The sequence below is a fragment of the Arvicola amphibius genome, chromosome 4 (genome assembly GCF_903992535.2).
Source record: "Arvicola amphibius chromosome 4, mArvAmp1.2, whole genome shotgun sequence".
In the NCBI taxonomy this organism is placed as follows: domain Eukaryota; kingdom Metazoa; phylum Chordata; class Mammalia; order Rodentia; family Cricetidae; genus Arvicola; species Arvicola amphibius.
Genome location: NC_052050.1, coordinates 89589429 through 89604957, shown reverse-complemented (window position 1 = coordinate 89604957; position 15529 = coordinate 89589429). Strand labels below are relative to the sequence as shown.

Sequence of the window (15529 nt, the reverse complement as noted above, 5' to 3'; positions counted from 1 at the left end):
AGCACTGAAGGGCAGATGGGGATCCTGAAGACCTGCAGATCAGTCGGTCTAACATAAATGGTGAGCCTCAAGTTCAATGAGAGACCCTGTTTCAAAAAACAGGGTAATGGGCTGGAGAGATGGATGGCTCAGCGGTTAAGAGCACTGACTACTCTTCCAGAGGTCCTGAGTTCAATTCCTAGCAACCACATGGTGGCTCTCACAACCACCTATAATGAGATCTGGTGCCCTCTTCTGGCCTAAAAGCTGGGCAATGGCAGCTCACACTTTAATCCCAGCACTTGGGAGGCACAGGCGGATCTCCATGCATGCACGCACACACACACACACACCCATACACACACACACACACACACAGAGAGAGAGAGAGAGAGAGAGAGAGAGAGAGAGAGAGAGAGAGAGAGAGCGCACCTAAGGAACAACTTAGGTTGTTTTCTGATCTCTATAGGCACCTGCCCACACATTATATGCACACATAAATGCACACACACACATGCACACACATGTGCACACCAGCCGGGATCCACTTTACTTCCCTTTCTCACAGTCCCACGAGGCCATGTTTCCCAACACCAGTTGGTCTCATTTGAGAACACTTCACCCTGTAGCCCCTCCTTTCAAGACGCTACTCTATTGTCCCCACATCTGTTATCCCTGCTCCCCAGAGACCCCAGATTAGAATCCCATTAACAGGGAGGCCGGCTATCCAGCCAGCAACCTTTACAGGGTCCTCCATACGAACCACTTGTCTGGGGCCATTCGGGCTTCTACCACCCAACCTCCACTTCATTCCAGAGGGAACCTGCGGAACTCAAGGCCTTAGGATCTTTGCACACCCCTTCTTGAACCATTTCTGTTTCCTGCCCTGGGGAGGAGGGCGTCTCAGATCGTTTGTTGCATTCTTAGAAGTAACCCCTTCCCACTATCTCTACACTGTCATGTGTTTTCATTGACGCTCGTTTTCGTCATCTGCTTGCAGGTTTCTCCAGGTGTGTGACTATGTCACCACCAAGGGAGATTCTTCAGCAGCAGGAACAGAAAGGAAATGAGATCCCAGAGGCTTGCCCTGCGCCATGCGGAAGGTGTGTGTGTGTGTGTGTGTGTGTGTGTGTGTGTGTGTGTGTGTGTATGTGTGTGTGTGTGTGTGTATGTGTGTATGTGTGTGTGTGTGTGTGTGTGTGTGTGTGTGTGTGTAGGGGTGCGACCGTGCTGGTGTCTCCACAGGGCCTCCCTTTCCTCGCCCTCGCAGGTGGCAGTCCAAGCAAGAACACATAGGGCCGTCTGCATCTGCGTAGAATCCGGAACCCTACTGCCAAACGCTCGCGCCAAGGACCCCAGTTCTCTTCAGCGGGCGGGATTCTGGGTTGCCACCGCTTGGTGCAGAAGGGTCACTCTAAGCTGCTCTTCGGCAGCGCGCCCTGTTTCCCATCGAAAGTCCTCCCGGACGCGCGGCCTGCGGGGTTTGTTATTGTGCCAGCACCGGTCTCCGAGCGGGCGCTGGTACTTGGCGCGTGCCCGTCGGTACCGCACCGGGAGCGCGCTGCGCGAAGCGGGGCGGGGCTCAGGATTCTCGACACCTCAGCCCGGCTCGAGAGCCGGGATTGGTCCGGACGCCGGGAGCGCGCGAGGGCGCGGCTCTTAGGGCCGGGCGGGGGGCACGCGCGGCGCCGGCGGCGGCCGCGGAGGAGCGCGGGGAGGAGCGCGGAGGAGGAGCGCGGGGAGGAGGGCAAGGGGAGGGAGGAGGCGCCCGCCGGGCTCCCTGCAAAGCGGCCTTATTTATCTGGGCACAGCCTCAGCCTCCCCGGTGGGAGGCTCAGGGCGGCAGATCCTCTCCCACCGGGGAGCTTCGCTCTGGGCTCTGCCGAGAGGGCCCTGGCGCGGAGCGCCGGGCGCGGGGCGCAGTCGGGCCCTGCTAGCCAGTCCAGCACCTCGGCCGCCTCCGCGTTTGGCGGCTCTGGTGCTGGGCTCCCCATGACGCGAGGTCGCCCGGCGGACAGCGTGGCATGAGCCAGAAGCCCTGGCCGAGGTAAGGTGTGTGCGCGCGCGGCCAGGCTGCGGGGAGGGGAGGGTCCAGGTCGAGCCACTGCCTCCGCGGAGGCTACAATGAGGAGGGGGCGGGGTGGGGACTTGGGACTGCGCCGCGGCCGCCGCCGCCTGAGCAGGGCTTACGTAATCGCAGCCCCTTCCCCACCTCATCCTCCGGCCGCTAGGCCAACCGGTCGTTCCACAGCCCCTAACCCCAGCAGCCGGCCTGATCGCACCCCGTTCTCCACCCGCAAGGCAGTCAGGTACCACGGAACTGCTTGAGAGGAAGCACGGTGACTGCGAGGACGCGGAATTGCAGGCAGTCAGCCCCCACTCCTTCTGGCTTGGCTCTAGGCTCTCCCCACTCCAGCTCTGTGAGCCTTGGGCGGACTAGAGGACGTGACAGGTGTTGATACAATTAAACGGGAGGAGCCATGTGGATATGTGGCCTAGGGGCCTTGGACACCTTCTGGACATGAGCTGGTATAGAACTGCCGCCCACAGGGAGGCAGAAGGAGTGGGCTGGCATGTCTTTGGTTCTGGAGAAGGAAATGGGCCTTGGCCAAGGTTGGAAAGCTTCAAAATGGGAACTGGGTACCCTGAGATTGCTGAGCAGGGCTTCCATGTCCTTCTGGGATGTTAGGTCAATGGGGGATCTTCCCCGCCCTTTATCCCAGGAGAGAAGGCTGCACTGTAGAGGCCTGGATCTGGCCTACCAGCCCTCCTGCTAGCCCCTCCCAGCCTGAGCCAGCAGCTGACCTCCCAGGAGCAGATGGCAGATGCCACTTCACCTGCTCCCTCCTGCCATCTTGTACCATGGCCCACTGACCAGGGTCTGTTCAGGCCTCTCTGGTGTCCCTTTGGACACAGGACCCTCTCTTCCAGACCATCACTTTGATGAGGTGCTGGACAGGAGCCTAAGAGCAGAAGGTGGGGGTTGGGAAGAGAGCCTGAAAGATTGGGGGCTGCCTAGATGAGGTCACAAACCTGCTGGGGCCTGGAGCCTGGCTGTCCTGCCTAGAAGTGGTCTGAGAGCTGGACTGGGAGCCATTATGATGAGAGAGAGGGAGATTCAAGGTTGAAAACATGGGTGGTACTGAGATACCCCAGAATCCGGCTGCCCCATTTCCTGCAACCCTCACTTCTTGACTCCCCAGCCCCCCCCCCCCGTTCCCTTGAGTCCTGGATACATATACACTCACCCCTTCACCCAAATTCTCACTTTCTGACACCTGAATGGGTCCTGTCTCCTCCCATTGTTGAGGTTAAAGCAAGGGATCTAGACCCAGGAAGCCCTGAGAGGTTGAGCCAGGTGGATCGCAGAAACAGGGGAAGGGGCTTCTGGCTGGCACCGTTCAACTGTCCTCACCTGTGGGAGTCACTGATGTACCTTCCAGGACTGGCACAAGGAAGGGTGGTGGTGGCAACAAAGCAAGGTCTGGTAGGCCAGTGAGTGGCCCTAAACCTTCCCTGCTAGTGGTTCAATGGCCAAACGAGTTGCAAAGAATGCAGCTGGGCTGCGTTGGCAGGTGTCTAAAGGATCCTCGGGCCTACCTCTTGGAGGTCTCATATTCTGCAGAACAGGAGAGACCTAATAAGCTAAAACCTCAGTGCCTCGTGGCCATTTGCCCTTAGCTTGGTCGCAGAGCCTCAGTGTGCTGGAGAATCAATGTGGGTTCTTCTCAAGGCCTATGTACTTCCTGGGCCAGGGGTCTCCCCATCCCCAAATCCCTGGCACATCCCCTGGAGGCTGCTTCAGCAGGGGGGTGGAAGGAGATGCTGCTGTTGACACGTGCAAAGTGGCAGGTCTGTGAATGTCCCTGAGTCACAGCCATGTCACTGGTCATGTTGCCTGCACTGTGCCCCCAATCCCAGCTACCCTGCTTGTCACCCCAGTCCCTGGGGCTACCGCCACAGACTGAGCTGGCTATGAGTACTTGGGTTGTTTTTCCCAAGCATGAGGAACTGATCAGGGCAGGTTCTATGAGGGCAGGCACCAGCATCCAAGGTGGCCTCTATCCTGGCCTGGTGCTCACAGAGATGACTGTGTCGGAGATGGGGGGGCGAGCCCCTAGACTGATAGCTGTGAGGGGTGGGATATTGGTGGGTGTGTACTTTGCAATCTTTAGGACTTCAGGGTTAGAGACCCCACTGGATGAGAACTATGTGCAGAGACCACTAGCCAGATCACAGGAAGACACAGGACCCAGTGAGGCAGAAAAAAAGAGAGGCAAAATGCAATGGACGTGTTCCTGGTCTGAGGGTTTGGGAATCAGAAAACGCTGGGGTCTTGAGACAAGTTGCGCATTTATGCAGCTTCCGAAAGATTCATCTCTGAGCCTTGTTTTCCGCAATGGTGCTCCAGACAGTAATGAGGCAGGGGCTGCTAGGAGGACAGGGCTGCCTTCTTCCCATCATCTCGGTGGTTCCTGTCTCTTCCAGGGTCAGGCCAGATTTAGGGGGACAGGCAGCCGTATTCTTTAGCCATGAAACTTCAGAGGGGGACTTAGCCAAAAAAAAGAGCTGCAAGAACTCCTCTTCCCCAGTATCTTCACCTCAAGCTCACAGGAACTGGGGAGCCAGGTGCTGACACAATCTAGTTCCTTCCCTAGAAATACTGACCAGTTGTACGTTAAGTTCTCGAGCTACTCCTGCCCCACAGACTAGCCAAGACTCTGAAGTTCTGGCAGCTGCACCCCTAGCAGTTTGGGTGACTGGTTCTTGTTCCTTCCTTCAGCAGGACCCAGAAACCACACAGGCATGGTACCATTTGTCCTCAAGGAGTTACCAGGCTAAGGGAAAAGACAGAGATAGTGAGGACAATCCCTGTGATGGGTGACACTCTGAATACTAGGATGCTAGCTGTGGGAGCAGCAGCTGAGAAAGTCTGTGGAACAAGCAGGGGTCACCATTTGGTCAGGTGATGGGGAATAGGAGGAAAGGAATGGAGGACAAAGGCCTGGCTGGGCAAGAAGTCGGGACTGGAGGTAAGGCTGTGGGGTTACTCGGGTCCTGGGGTCCAATAGTTGGATACACAGAAGAGGCAAGTCCTTGTGGCTCAGCACCTTGTTAATCCGGAAATCTCCAAGTACTGGAACCTTCCCAGGAGCCCTGTTGTGCCCACTGTATTCCTTATGCTCACAGTGAGTCCTCTAGGGAGACAAAAAGCCACAGTCAGCTGGAGTACCTCCATGAGGCTTGGGATGATGAGGACATGGCAGCTGAGGAAGTCATCTCTGTCTCCTCCTAGCCTAGGATAGACTCAGGGACCCCAAGCTCCAATGCAGCCTAGAGCTGACCCAGAATCTCACTCTAAACCGAGCACTGGACACACTGGGCCTGCAGCTGAGTGCAGTTCAGTCATCATTCCAGAAGACCTCTCCCCAGTATTAGCACCTAAGATGCTCGCCTGGGAGGGAGAGGCAGGCTGGGTGACCTGGCCACTGATCCATCCTCCTTCTAGCAGGCAACTCCAGACAGGCAACGGGAGCCACCCTGGGTGGAGAGATGAGTTGCAGAATGAAAAAGGGGCTCTAACTGTACATATCTGTGATCCCAGCATGTCAGGTCGCAGGAGTGGTGCAAATACAAGGCCAGCCTTGGCTACATGATGAAATCCTGTCTCTCTAATACCTGGGAGCAGGCCCTATGTCACCCTCTGGCTAGAGAACAGGGCTGGGTAGAGGGATCCTTGCTGGAGCCCATCAGTAACCTCTTGTTTCCCTATGTGCACAGCTTTCTCTGAAAGCCTCAGCCCTTCCTTGGGCCCAGGTGTAACTTCTCCCAGTTTTGAACCACAGAACAGGGGGTGCTTGGGCTTGGTTCTTGCCACAAGTGGAAGAAGCAGTGAGAACCCCCTAATCCTAAAGCTGGGGAGCAGCAGGATTGCCTCTGTAACTTCCAACCAAGGGCAGGGACCTGGATGGGGGATTTAGACAGAGTCTGGCCTGGTTTCACTTACTTGATGTAAGTCTGGAAGGTAGGAAGGGATCGTGTGCTTCTGCAAACGTGAGTTCTAGAGCTGCAGCAAGGGACAGGAAGGAGCCCTGCAAATGCCCGGGGCATCCACGTGCATCTCCCCCCACACACCCCCAGCAACTCAGGCACTCCACGTGCACACCCGCGGCTGGGAGCATTTTCAGCCTAAATCGGCACAGCTCTTGGATTATTTCTCCCCTGGCACCGCCTCCGCAGCCTCCTCCAGATCCTAGCCAAGCGGGCGGCTTCTCCCCCTGCCTCTTCCTGTGGATCTGGGTTTGCCAGGGCCACCGATCACCCCTCCTCCGCTTCACTGTCTGTGGTGCAGTACGCCCAGCTGACCCCAATGAGCGCGGGAGCTGTCCATGGTGCTGTTCTCGGGGCTCCGAGAGCGCTGGTTCTGCGCCTAGTGGCTGAGGTTAGATGGGCGGCGGTCTAGGCATAGACTGTGAATCAGGGATGTGGTGGGTATTCTGGCTGGTGCTGTCTCTCCATCTTCAGCACAGTTCCCAAGAATGTGGGTGGTGCTGAACAAGAACTGAAGCAGTCAAGAAAGAACCTCATCTTTTCCCATCATAAATGCTGCTGTCCTGCAACAGGACCCTTCCCTGTATTGCTCTAAGGGAACGGGAGTGACCACACTTTGGACTCCCCTTGCCATGGCACACAACTGTAACTCCTCAGAGCCTCAGGCTCGTTGTATAAAGACTGAGTAACAATAGTGGCTATACAAAGGTGTTTTCTGTGAAACTAAAGTATGCGGTCGTTCCAGGGTGCATTTGGGGAGAAATAGCTACTGTCCTACTAGCTTTTGTGTAGCTGCTACTGCCTGTTCTTGAGCACAGAAGAGCAGCCAAAGGTTGAAAACCTCCCTCAGGGAAAAACTGGCCCACTACCCAGGTCCCATAGACACTGAGGAGGGGAGTAATAGGGAAATAGCACTAAGGGCCTGGGGTGGATTGCCAATGGCCATCCTTAGACACAGAGCTAGGTGATGGATCATGAGGACCATGCTCTGGGGAAACTCCAGTCCAGGGCTTTCCCCCTCCCCAGAGGTGCGACACTGGCACAGATCACCTTGCAGTATAGAAAGTCAATGAGATAGTGCTATAAAGCAGAGGGAGGAATCCATCCTGGTGGTTCTCATCAACTCTCTTTTGTGTCAAGCCAGATTGTAAACATGAGTGGCCAGCTTGGCTCTGCAGCTCCAGAAAAGGGTCTCAGCCTAACATGAGTCCTTCTCTTCTGAGGGTGTGCATATTCCAGTGCCCACCCCTTAGGTAGCCTCCTTGTGCATCCCTTGGTATTGTGCAAGATTCCCTGGTGAGGCTATGACCCACTGAAATCATGTATGAAGGTATAATGTATAACATAGGACCAGGTATAACAGAGGACCTGAGGAAACTTTTGCTGACTCCTCTGAGATTGTAGGGCAGGAAGTTAACAACTCACATGTGGATCCAGTTCAGTTCTAGAAACACACATACATACAAGAAAGGAGATTATGACTTGCCCTTGGGTCAGCTCTGGAACTCAGAAAAAACATCCAAGCCCCTTACCCTATTATACATTGTAAAACCCTCTCACAGGAGAGAGTCTGTGGTGTCACCTCCCAGATTTCATGTTGAGGAAATAGAGTCACCAGTGGCTAGCCAAGAACACACATTCAAAGTAGGGGTTGGGCAGTGGTGGCACACACCTTTAATCTCAGCACCCTGGAGGCAGAGGCAGGTGAGTTTGAGGCCAGCCTGGTCCACAGAGTGAGTTCCAGAACAGCTAAGGCTGTTGCACATAGAAACCCTGTCTCAAAAACAAACAAACAAAAAAAGTAGTGGCCATTTGAACTCCAGAGTGTCCAAATTTGAATCTGTAAGTGAAACCCATGGAAAAAGCACATCTTTTATGGATGTTGGGTAGTGGTGGTCATATTTCTATCTGGAATGCAGGGCAAATGCATATGGCATTGTGAGGTTCTCTTTGTCCCTCCCTCCATGCTGTCCATTCACGATGCCCTCTGCCACCCGGTTGCAGCCCTGGGAATCTGAGGGGAGCTGAGATGAGTAGTGACTCGGACCTGCTTTATGGGCAGGTGACCCTGGCCTGCCACATGACTTTCCTCCTCCAGCTCTGGCCCAAACTTTAGCTGAATTACTTAACTACTGGCCCTGACCTCAAACAAGCAGTTCACTTGGCCTTGGCCTTGGCCTCCACTTCCTTGTTTGTACAACAGATAGCACAGTACCATCCTCTGGGTCGGGTGGAGGATTAAAGAGCACGTGTCCAGCAGGGCTAAAGAGGTGACTCAGCGGTTAGGAGTACCTGCCACTTTCACAGAGGACCTGGGGGCCTGTAACTCTAGTTCCAGGAGATCTGATGCCCTCTTCTGGCTTCCACAGATGCCAGGCATCCATTGATACATATACATACATGCAAACAAAACACTTATACACAGAAATTTTTCATTTTTTTAAATATAAAAAAGCATGTGTATAGGTATCACTCTACTGCTACTGCAATCAACTATGGGAAGATGCCTGCATTCCAGAGTTTACTATAGGTGCTCAGATTCTTTTATATATATTGGTTTTTTGAGACAGGGTTTCTCTGTGTAGCAGTCCTAGCTGTCCTGGAACTAGCTCATGTAGACCAGCCTGGCATCAAACTCGCAGAGATCCAACTGCCTCTGCCTCCCGAGTGCTGGGGTTAAAGGCGTGTGCCACCACCACCAGGCAATTTATTTTATGTGCATTTGGTGTGAAGATGTCAGATTTCCCTGGAACTAGAGTTACAGACAGTTGTGAGGTGCTATGTAGGTGCTGGCAATTGAATCTGGGTCCTCTAGGAGAATGACCAGTGCTCTTCACCACCGAGCCATCTCTCCAGCCCTGGTGCACAGATTCTTGAGAGCTGGTCTGTGACTCTGAGGACTGCTGGCACCCTGTGAAAGAGGGAGTCAGAGACTGCTCAAACATTTTTCATTAGTTTTCCTGATCCTGCTCAGCAGGATAAGCCCCAATAGTGGGCATCAAAAGGGCAGAGGTGGAGGGAGCAATTAAGGACTCTATCTCTCCCTAACCTTGAATGGGAATCAAAACATCAGAAAGCCCCTATGAGCAGTGCAGGCTGAGCCAGTGAATATGACAGGCTGTGGATGTTTGGGCTAGTATGAATAAGGTCAGCCTGTTTCTAGTGCAGTCAGAGAAAGGCTGTGCTAGGATCCTTTCTGCTGAGTGGTTCTGGAAGTGCTGCAGGAGAGGATGCTCAGAGGGCTAGCTCTCCAGCTACTCCAGAGACTGGCACACTCATTTGTTCCTCCCGTCTCATCCACAGAACGCGCAAGGAAAATGTCGAGCCCAGGTATCAATGGTGACCCCAAGCCTCCATGCTTGCCTCGAAATGGTCTGGTGAAGCTGCCTGGCCAGCCCAACGGTCTAGGCGCAGCCAGCATCACCAAGGGCACACCTGCTGCCAAGAACCGCCCTTGCCAGCCACCACCCCCACCCACCCTTCCACCTCCCAGCCTGGCTACACCACTGTCCCGGGTTGCTCTGGCCGGGGGGCCATGCCCCCCAGCCAGTGGACCAGCCTCAGGCCCAATGCCTGGACCCCCAGTGGAGCGGCCACCACTGGCTACAGATGAGAAGATCCTTAATGGGCTCTTCTGGTATTTCTCAGCATGTGAGAAGTGCATACTAGCCCAGGTGTGCAAGGCTTGGCGGCGTGTGCTCTACCAGCCCAAGTTCTGGGCAGGCCTCACGCCTGTTCTGCATGCTAAGGAGCTGTACAACGTGCTGCCTGGAGGCGAGAAGGAGTTTGTGAACCTGCAGGGCTTCGCCGCTAGAGGCTTTGAGGGTTTCTGCCTAGTTGGTGTCTCTGACTTAGACATCTGTGAATTCATCGACAACTACGCGCTCTCTAAGAAGGGAGTCAAGGCCATGAGTCTCAAGCGCTCCACCATCACTGACGCTGGCCTAGAGGTGCGTCCCAAAATTGGCTAGGAGTGGACAGGGTCGGAGGGGCAGGCACAGGCAGCAGCAGTCCTACAGACATGGGAGGTGGAGGGGCCAAGAGGATGCTCAGGTGTACACAGGACAAAAAGTAACAAGGATGGTATTGTCCGGGCTTGTTGTTTAAAAGAATAAGATTTCAAGGTTGGGGCAGAATAGTGGTCAATTCCATGTGGGCTCATGCTCGCTAGTGAAGCTGGCCTTGGAGAGTGGGATGCCAGAGGGAGGGGAGAGAGGGGACAACTGAGAGTCTCCTAGGAGCAACGGTTGAAGGAGCATCTGGGCACTCTGCCCTTTTTCCCCCAGGACCTGAATTGTAATTTTAATATTCAAATCATCTGTTCCAAACACCCACATTGGCCTTCCCTGGCTCATGGGCCTCCTGTGCCCTGCCTCTCTTTTGGAATATTGGCAAAGTATAACAAGCAGTTTAAGTGCATTCCTTGGAATTCAGCTTGATGCATGCTTACACAAGTCCACACCCGAGAGGCCACTGCTTCCGGGTTCCCAGAAGCTTCTTCTGCTCACCATAGGCAACTCTCATTACCCCTGGCAGGATGGGCAACCAGGAGTGCATGGGGGAGCTGTCTTAGCCTCTGATCTGTACCTGCCTGTAGGTGATGTTGGAGCAGATGCAGGGAGTGGTGCGCCTGGAGCTGTCAGGCTGTAACGATTTCACTGAGGCCGGCCTGTGGTCCAGCCTCAGCGCACGAATCACCTCACTGAGCGTCAGTGACTGCATCAATGTGGCGGATGATGCCATTGCTGCCATCTCGCAACTTCTACCCAACCTGGCAGAGCTAAGCCTTCAGGCCTACCATGTGACTGACACTGCACTGGCCTACTTCACAGCACGCCAGGGCCACAGCACCCACACGCTGCGCCTGCTCTCTTGCTGGGAGATAACCAACCATGGGGTGGTCAATGTGGTGCACAGTCTGCCCAACCTCACCTCACTCAGCCTCTCAGGCTGCTCTAAGGTCACTGATGATGGAGTGGAGCTTGTAGCTGAGAACCTGCGAAAGTTGCGTAGCCTTGACCTCTCCTGGTGCCCTCGGATCACCGACATGGCACTAGAATATGTGGCCTGCGACTTGCACCGCCTGGAGGAGCTCGTGCTGGACAGGTGCACACATCCCTACACTCCAGGCTGGTACTGGTGGGATCTCCAGGAACTGGAAGCCTAGAGTGGGTGGTGCCATTCCAAGGGCTCCTGGGATGGGGAAGGCCACAGAGAATGCCCAAAGTCAGAGTAACTTTAGTACAGCCTGGAGGAAAAGCTATGTTCCAAAAGGGGAAGTCACAGGGAGGGCAAGTGTAGGGGTGGGACCAGGATAGGGCAGTGATGGGTGGGGCAGGGGCTTGTTGTAGGACCACTTCTGGAAAGGAGGGAGGGACTTAAGTGGGAGTGGGGTGAAGCGATTTAAAGGTGGGCAGTCCCCCCCCTCTGGTACAACCACAGGTGTGTACGCATCACGGACACTGGCCTCAGCTATTTGTCCACCATGTCGTCCCTCCGCAGCCTCTACCTGCGATGGTGCTGCCAGGTACCTCCATGCCCCCAGGGAGCTGGAAATTAAAATGCGGTGGGTGGCGTGGGGTGGGGGAAATAGCTTCAATCCAAACAATTCTTGAACTGCACTGGGCCCCGTTGGGATCCCTTTACGCCCAGCATTCAAATGAAGCAGAATCTTAGGATTCTCTAAGGCTCTTATGGGTGCTTCCAAGCTCTGCTTCCATCTCCATTTTGAACCCCCACTTCCTGCCCTTCTAGCCTGGGAGCAGGCAAGTGGAAATAGTTAAAAAACGACCTCCTCACTTCCGCCCAGGTGCAGGACTTCGGGTTGAAGCACCTCTTAGCCATGAGGAGTTTGCGACTCTTATCTCTAGCAGGTGAGACCTCCTGCGTGCCTCGTGGGCAGTGTCGTCTACTCGCCTACGCAGTCTGACCTTCCTGAGGTCCCTTAGGCAGACAGAGTCACTTCAGGCTTCTGGCTAATCAAGTCCCAGGTAGCGGGTGGGAGGAAGGGCAAACTCTAGCAGTCCCATCCCGTCGCACACGCCCTGGTGCAGGTCCCGCTCATCCTGTTCTCACCCTTCCACTCCCAGTACAGGTCCCGTCTCATTAAACTTATTGTAGGACCCACTCCCAGCAGGCCACCGCCCTCTCCGGTCTTGCCCTCCTGCCCGGTGAAGCTGAGATGCTGAACAGCTGTTCCGTTGCCTTGCTCTTGCAGGATGCCCGCTCCTGACCACCACGGGGCTATCCGGCCTCGTGCAGCTGCAAGAGCTGGAGGAGCTGGAGCTGACCAACTGCCCTGGAGCCACGCCCGAGCTCTTCAAGTACTTCTCGCAGCACCTGCCGCGCTGCCTCGTCATTGAATAGCGCAGGCTTCCCCAAAGGCCGCGGGAACCGGCCACGCCCTGGGCAGTAGCCCCTCTTCCATCCCTGCCAGAGCACCACTTCTCGGCCCTGCGCTGGAGGCGGGGCAAGCAGAGGGAAATCCCGCCCCGTGCCTCCTTTGCTCCTCTGCTCCATCCCCGCCTGGGGCAAGAGACAGAGGGGCCAGCCCCACTCAAGCACGCACACTCGGGGACTTTGTGCATGCCCCTCGTGCCCGCACTGCACGCCCGCCCTCCACCATGCCACAGCCGCCGCCATCTCTCGCCCGCCTTCTCGAGGGGGCTAGGTCCTTTGGAGGATGCTTTGAGTGCAGATGCCCTCACTGCCTTCCCCATTTCATTCTGCTCTCTGCCTTCCCCGCTGTCCCCCATCCCGGGCAGGGCCCAAGGGGATGGAGGGATTGGTCCCCCAGGACTCAGGGGCCTGGAAGAGCCCCCAAGGGCCTCCCACATCTTCCACTGCACCGCGCCTGGAGCCCTCCAAGGGGTATAAGGCGTCACAGGCCACTGCCAAAGCCATGGCCCCCTGAGGAGCCCAACTCTCCCATGCCCACCTGACCCAGTGGCTTCCCTTCTTCCTTGTTGCCATGTGGGTCAGTTCTTGTCCTCTGTGCCCTCTTATCCCCTTCTTTCCCCCTGGCCTACAGATACTTGGGCCCTGGCCAGGCTGGGACAGCTTTAGGAGGATGCAGACCTTGGAATAATCAACATTAGCCTAACTGGTGCCCATCCACCCAAGTGCAAGGGTGGAACAGGCACCTGACAGACCCCAATCTGGAGCCGCTCACCAGGCTGTCAGGCTTTGGGAGCAGCCCACCCACTCCAGCCTCTACCCCCCGCTGAGCTCAGGCCTCTCAGCACTGTGCTTCACCCTGGATAGGTCTCCTCAGGTGGAATCTGCAGAGCGCCTGGCCTAGGGTCAGGGTCAGCACCGACCAGTGATTCTGATCTTCCAGTGGCCAGCACACCCATCACACCCAAGGAAGGAGGGCTCCTTTCTAGTCCTCCTTTACCTCTCCCAGCTTCCAAAACCTTTGCCTGTCCAAATGGGCTGCAACCATGTTTTGTCAGATCCCAAGACGTTTGGAAGTCCTCGGGGATCCTGGCATATGTGTGGCAGTGCTGAGGAAGGGGCTGGGAACCCCTTCCCTCCCAACCTTGAGCCCCAGGAGACGCAGCACCTACAACCAATCTTGGGACATCCCTATCTGGTTGGAAAAGAGTAACTAATTCCCAGAGAGCCAGAGGGAGAGAGGGAGAGAGAGAGAGAGAGAGAGAGAGAGAGAGAGAGAGAGAGAGAGAGAGAGAGAGAGATGCTGTTGACAAAAAGGAAGAGTTCAACAGCCCAAAGAGTTCCCTGCCCCTGAAGTGTTGGCCAGGGAGGCTCCAGGCTGAAGTAGTCAGGAGCCAGGTTCTTCAGCCCTTCTTCCCACAGTCCCCCAATAGGGAGGGGGAAGCTGTCCATTTGCCCAAAGTATTCCCACAACTGAAGCTGTGAGATTTCCAATGACTGTAGGAGGAAAACTTAAGGGGAGAGAGGAACACAAACAAAACCAACCAACCCCTAAAATCATTTTCTTATTGTACATAACGACCTCATTCTCCTGTATATGCGGAAGATATAACCTTATATTTGGTAAGTGTTTCTTGTGCTATTTTATCACGTGACCTGTTTATAAAAATATATATTAAAAAAGTTGTAAAAACACGAGTCTGGGTTGTTTTTTGGTCACTAGGCCAAGCTGTAAGGGTTAAATCTACTCTGGATGGCCCAGATCTCTGGGTTCTCCTGCCTCTCTCAATTCCCCAAAGTGACTCATTTCTTCCATAAACATATATAGGTTGAAGGCCCAGGGCTGGACTGGAACCTTAGCAACTGATCAATGGACGTCTTCTCATGCCCTGAATGTACAAAAGGGAGCAATGAGGCTGATGTCAATGTGTGTATTTCTTCAAAAGGATCTAGGGTCTAGCCTACCCTCCTTCAAGAAGAGCACAGGGTCACGAAATGAGGGACCGCAATGTTCTAAAGGATTACAGTGGCACTGGGGAGATGGCTCAGTGGTTAAGAGCACTTACTGTTCTTTTTCTTTTTTTAATATTTATTTATTTTATTATGTACACAATATTCTGTCTGTGTGTGTGCCTGCAGGCCAGAAGAGCGCTCCAGACCCCATTACAGATGGTTGTGAGTCACCATGTGGTTCCCGGGAATTGAACTCAGGACCTCTGGAAGAGCAGGCTCTTAACCGCTGAGCCATTTCTCCAGCCCACACTTACTGTTCTTACAGAAGACTTAGGTTCAGTTCCCAGCACCCACATCTATAGTGATATTTAGTTTGTATTTTAATAAATAAAGCTTGTTTGAAGTTCAGAAAGTAAAACAGCCGCACTGATCAGCCTTACAGACCGGACAGTGGTGACACACACCTTTAATCTCAGTAGCCACACTAGTTTGCCATAGAAGCAGGGTGAAAGTGGTGTACATCTTTAATCCCAGCACTAGAGAGGAATATAAAATGAGAGGAGACAGCTCTCACTCTGAGATTCCTGGAGGCAGGATCGCCATTTTAGACTGAGGCAAAGGTAAGAGCCAGTGGCTAGCTGTTTTGCTTTTCTGACCTTCAAGTCAAACACCAATTTATGTTTCTGGGTTTTTATTAATCATGCTACACACAGCGGATGGCTTTAAGCTGCCTGTAACACTAGCTCTGGGGGATCTGATGCCTGCTGGCTTCCTATGGATCTGGAATGCACAATGGTGCACATAAAAATTCACACAGGGCCAGGCAGTGGTGGCGCACGCCTTTAATCCCAGCACTTGGGATTCAGAGGCGGGCAGATCTCTGTGAGTTCGAGGCCAGCTTGGTCTACAAGAGATAGTTCCAGGACAGGCTCCAAAACTACAGAGAAACCCTGTCTCAAAAAAAAAAAAAAAAAAAAAACAAACAACCAACCTCAGCCAGTACTCAGGAGGCAGAGGCAGGAAGACTTCTGTGAGTTCAAGGCCAGCCTGTTCTACAAAGTGAGTTTTAGGACAGCCAGGGCTGTTACACAAGGAAACCCTGTCTTGAAACACCTTACTCACAAGCACACACACACACACACACACACAC

General features: G+C 54.4%; 1 protein-coding gene across 1 annotated transcript; it reads left to right on the top strand.

The window, feature by feature from the left end:
* Positions 1-1756: 1756 nt before the first annotated feature.
* Fbxl16 (F-box and leucine rich repeat protein 16) lies at positions 1757-14073 on the top strand. Its single transcript, XM_038327290.1, has 6 exons — positions 1757-2026; positions 9334-9980; positions 10628-11136; positions 11473-11557; positions 11840-11903; positions 12248-14073. The coding sequence occupies exons 2-6, from the start codon at positions 9348-9350 to the stop codon at positions 12394-12396; spliced, it is 1440 nt and encodes a 479-aa protein (XP_038183218.1). The 5' UTR covers positions 1757-2026; positions 9334-9347; the 3' UTR covers positions 12397-14073.
* Positions 14074-15529: the final 1456 nt, after the last annotated feature.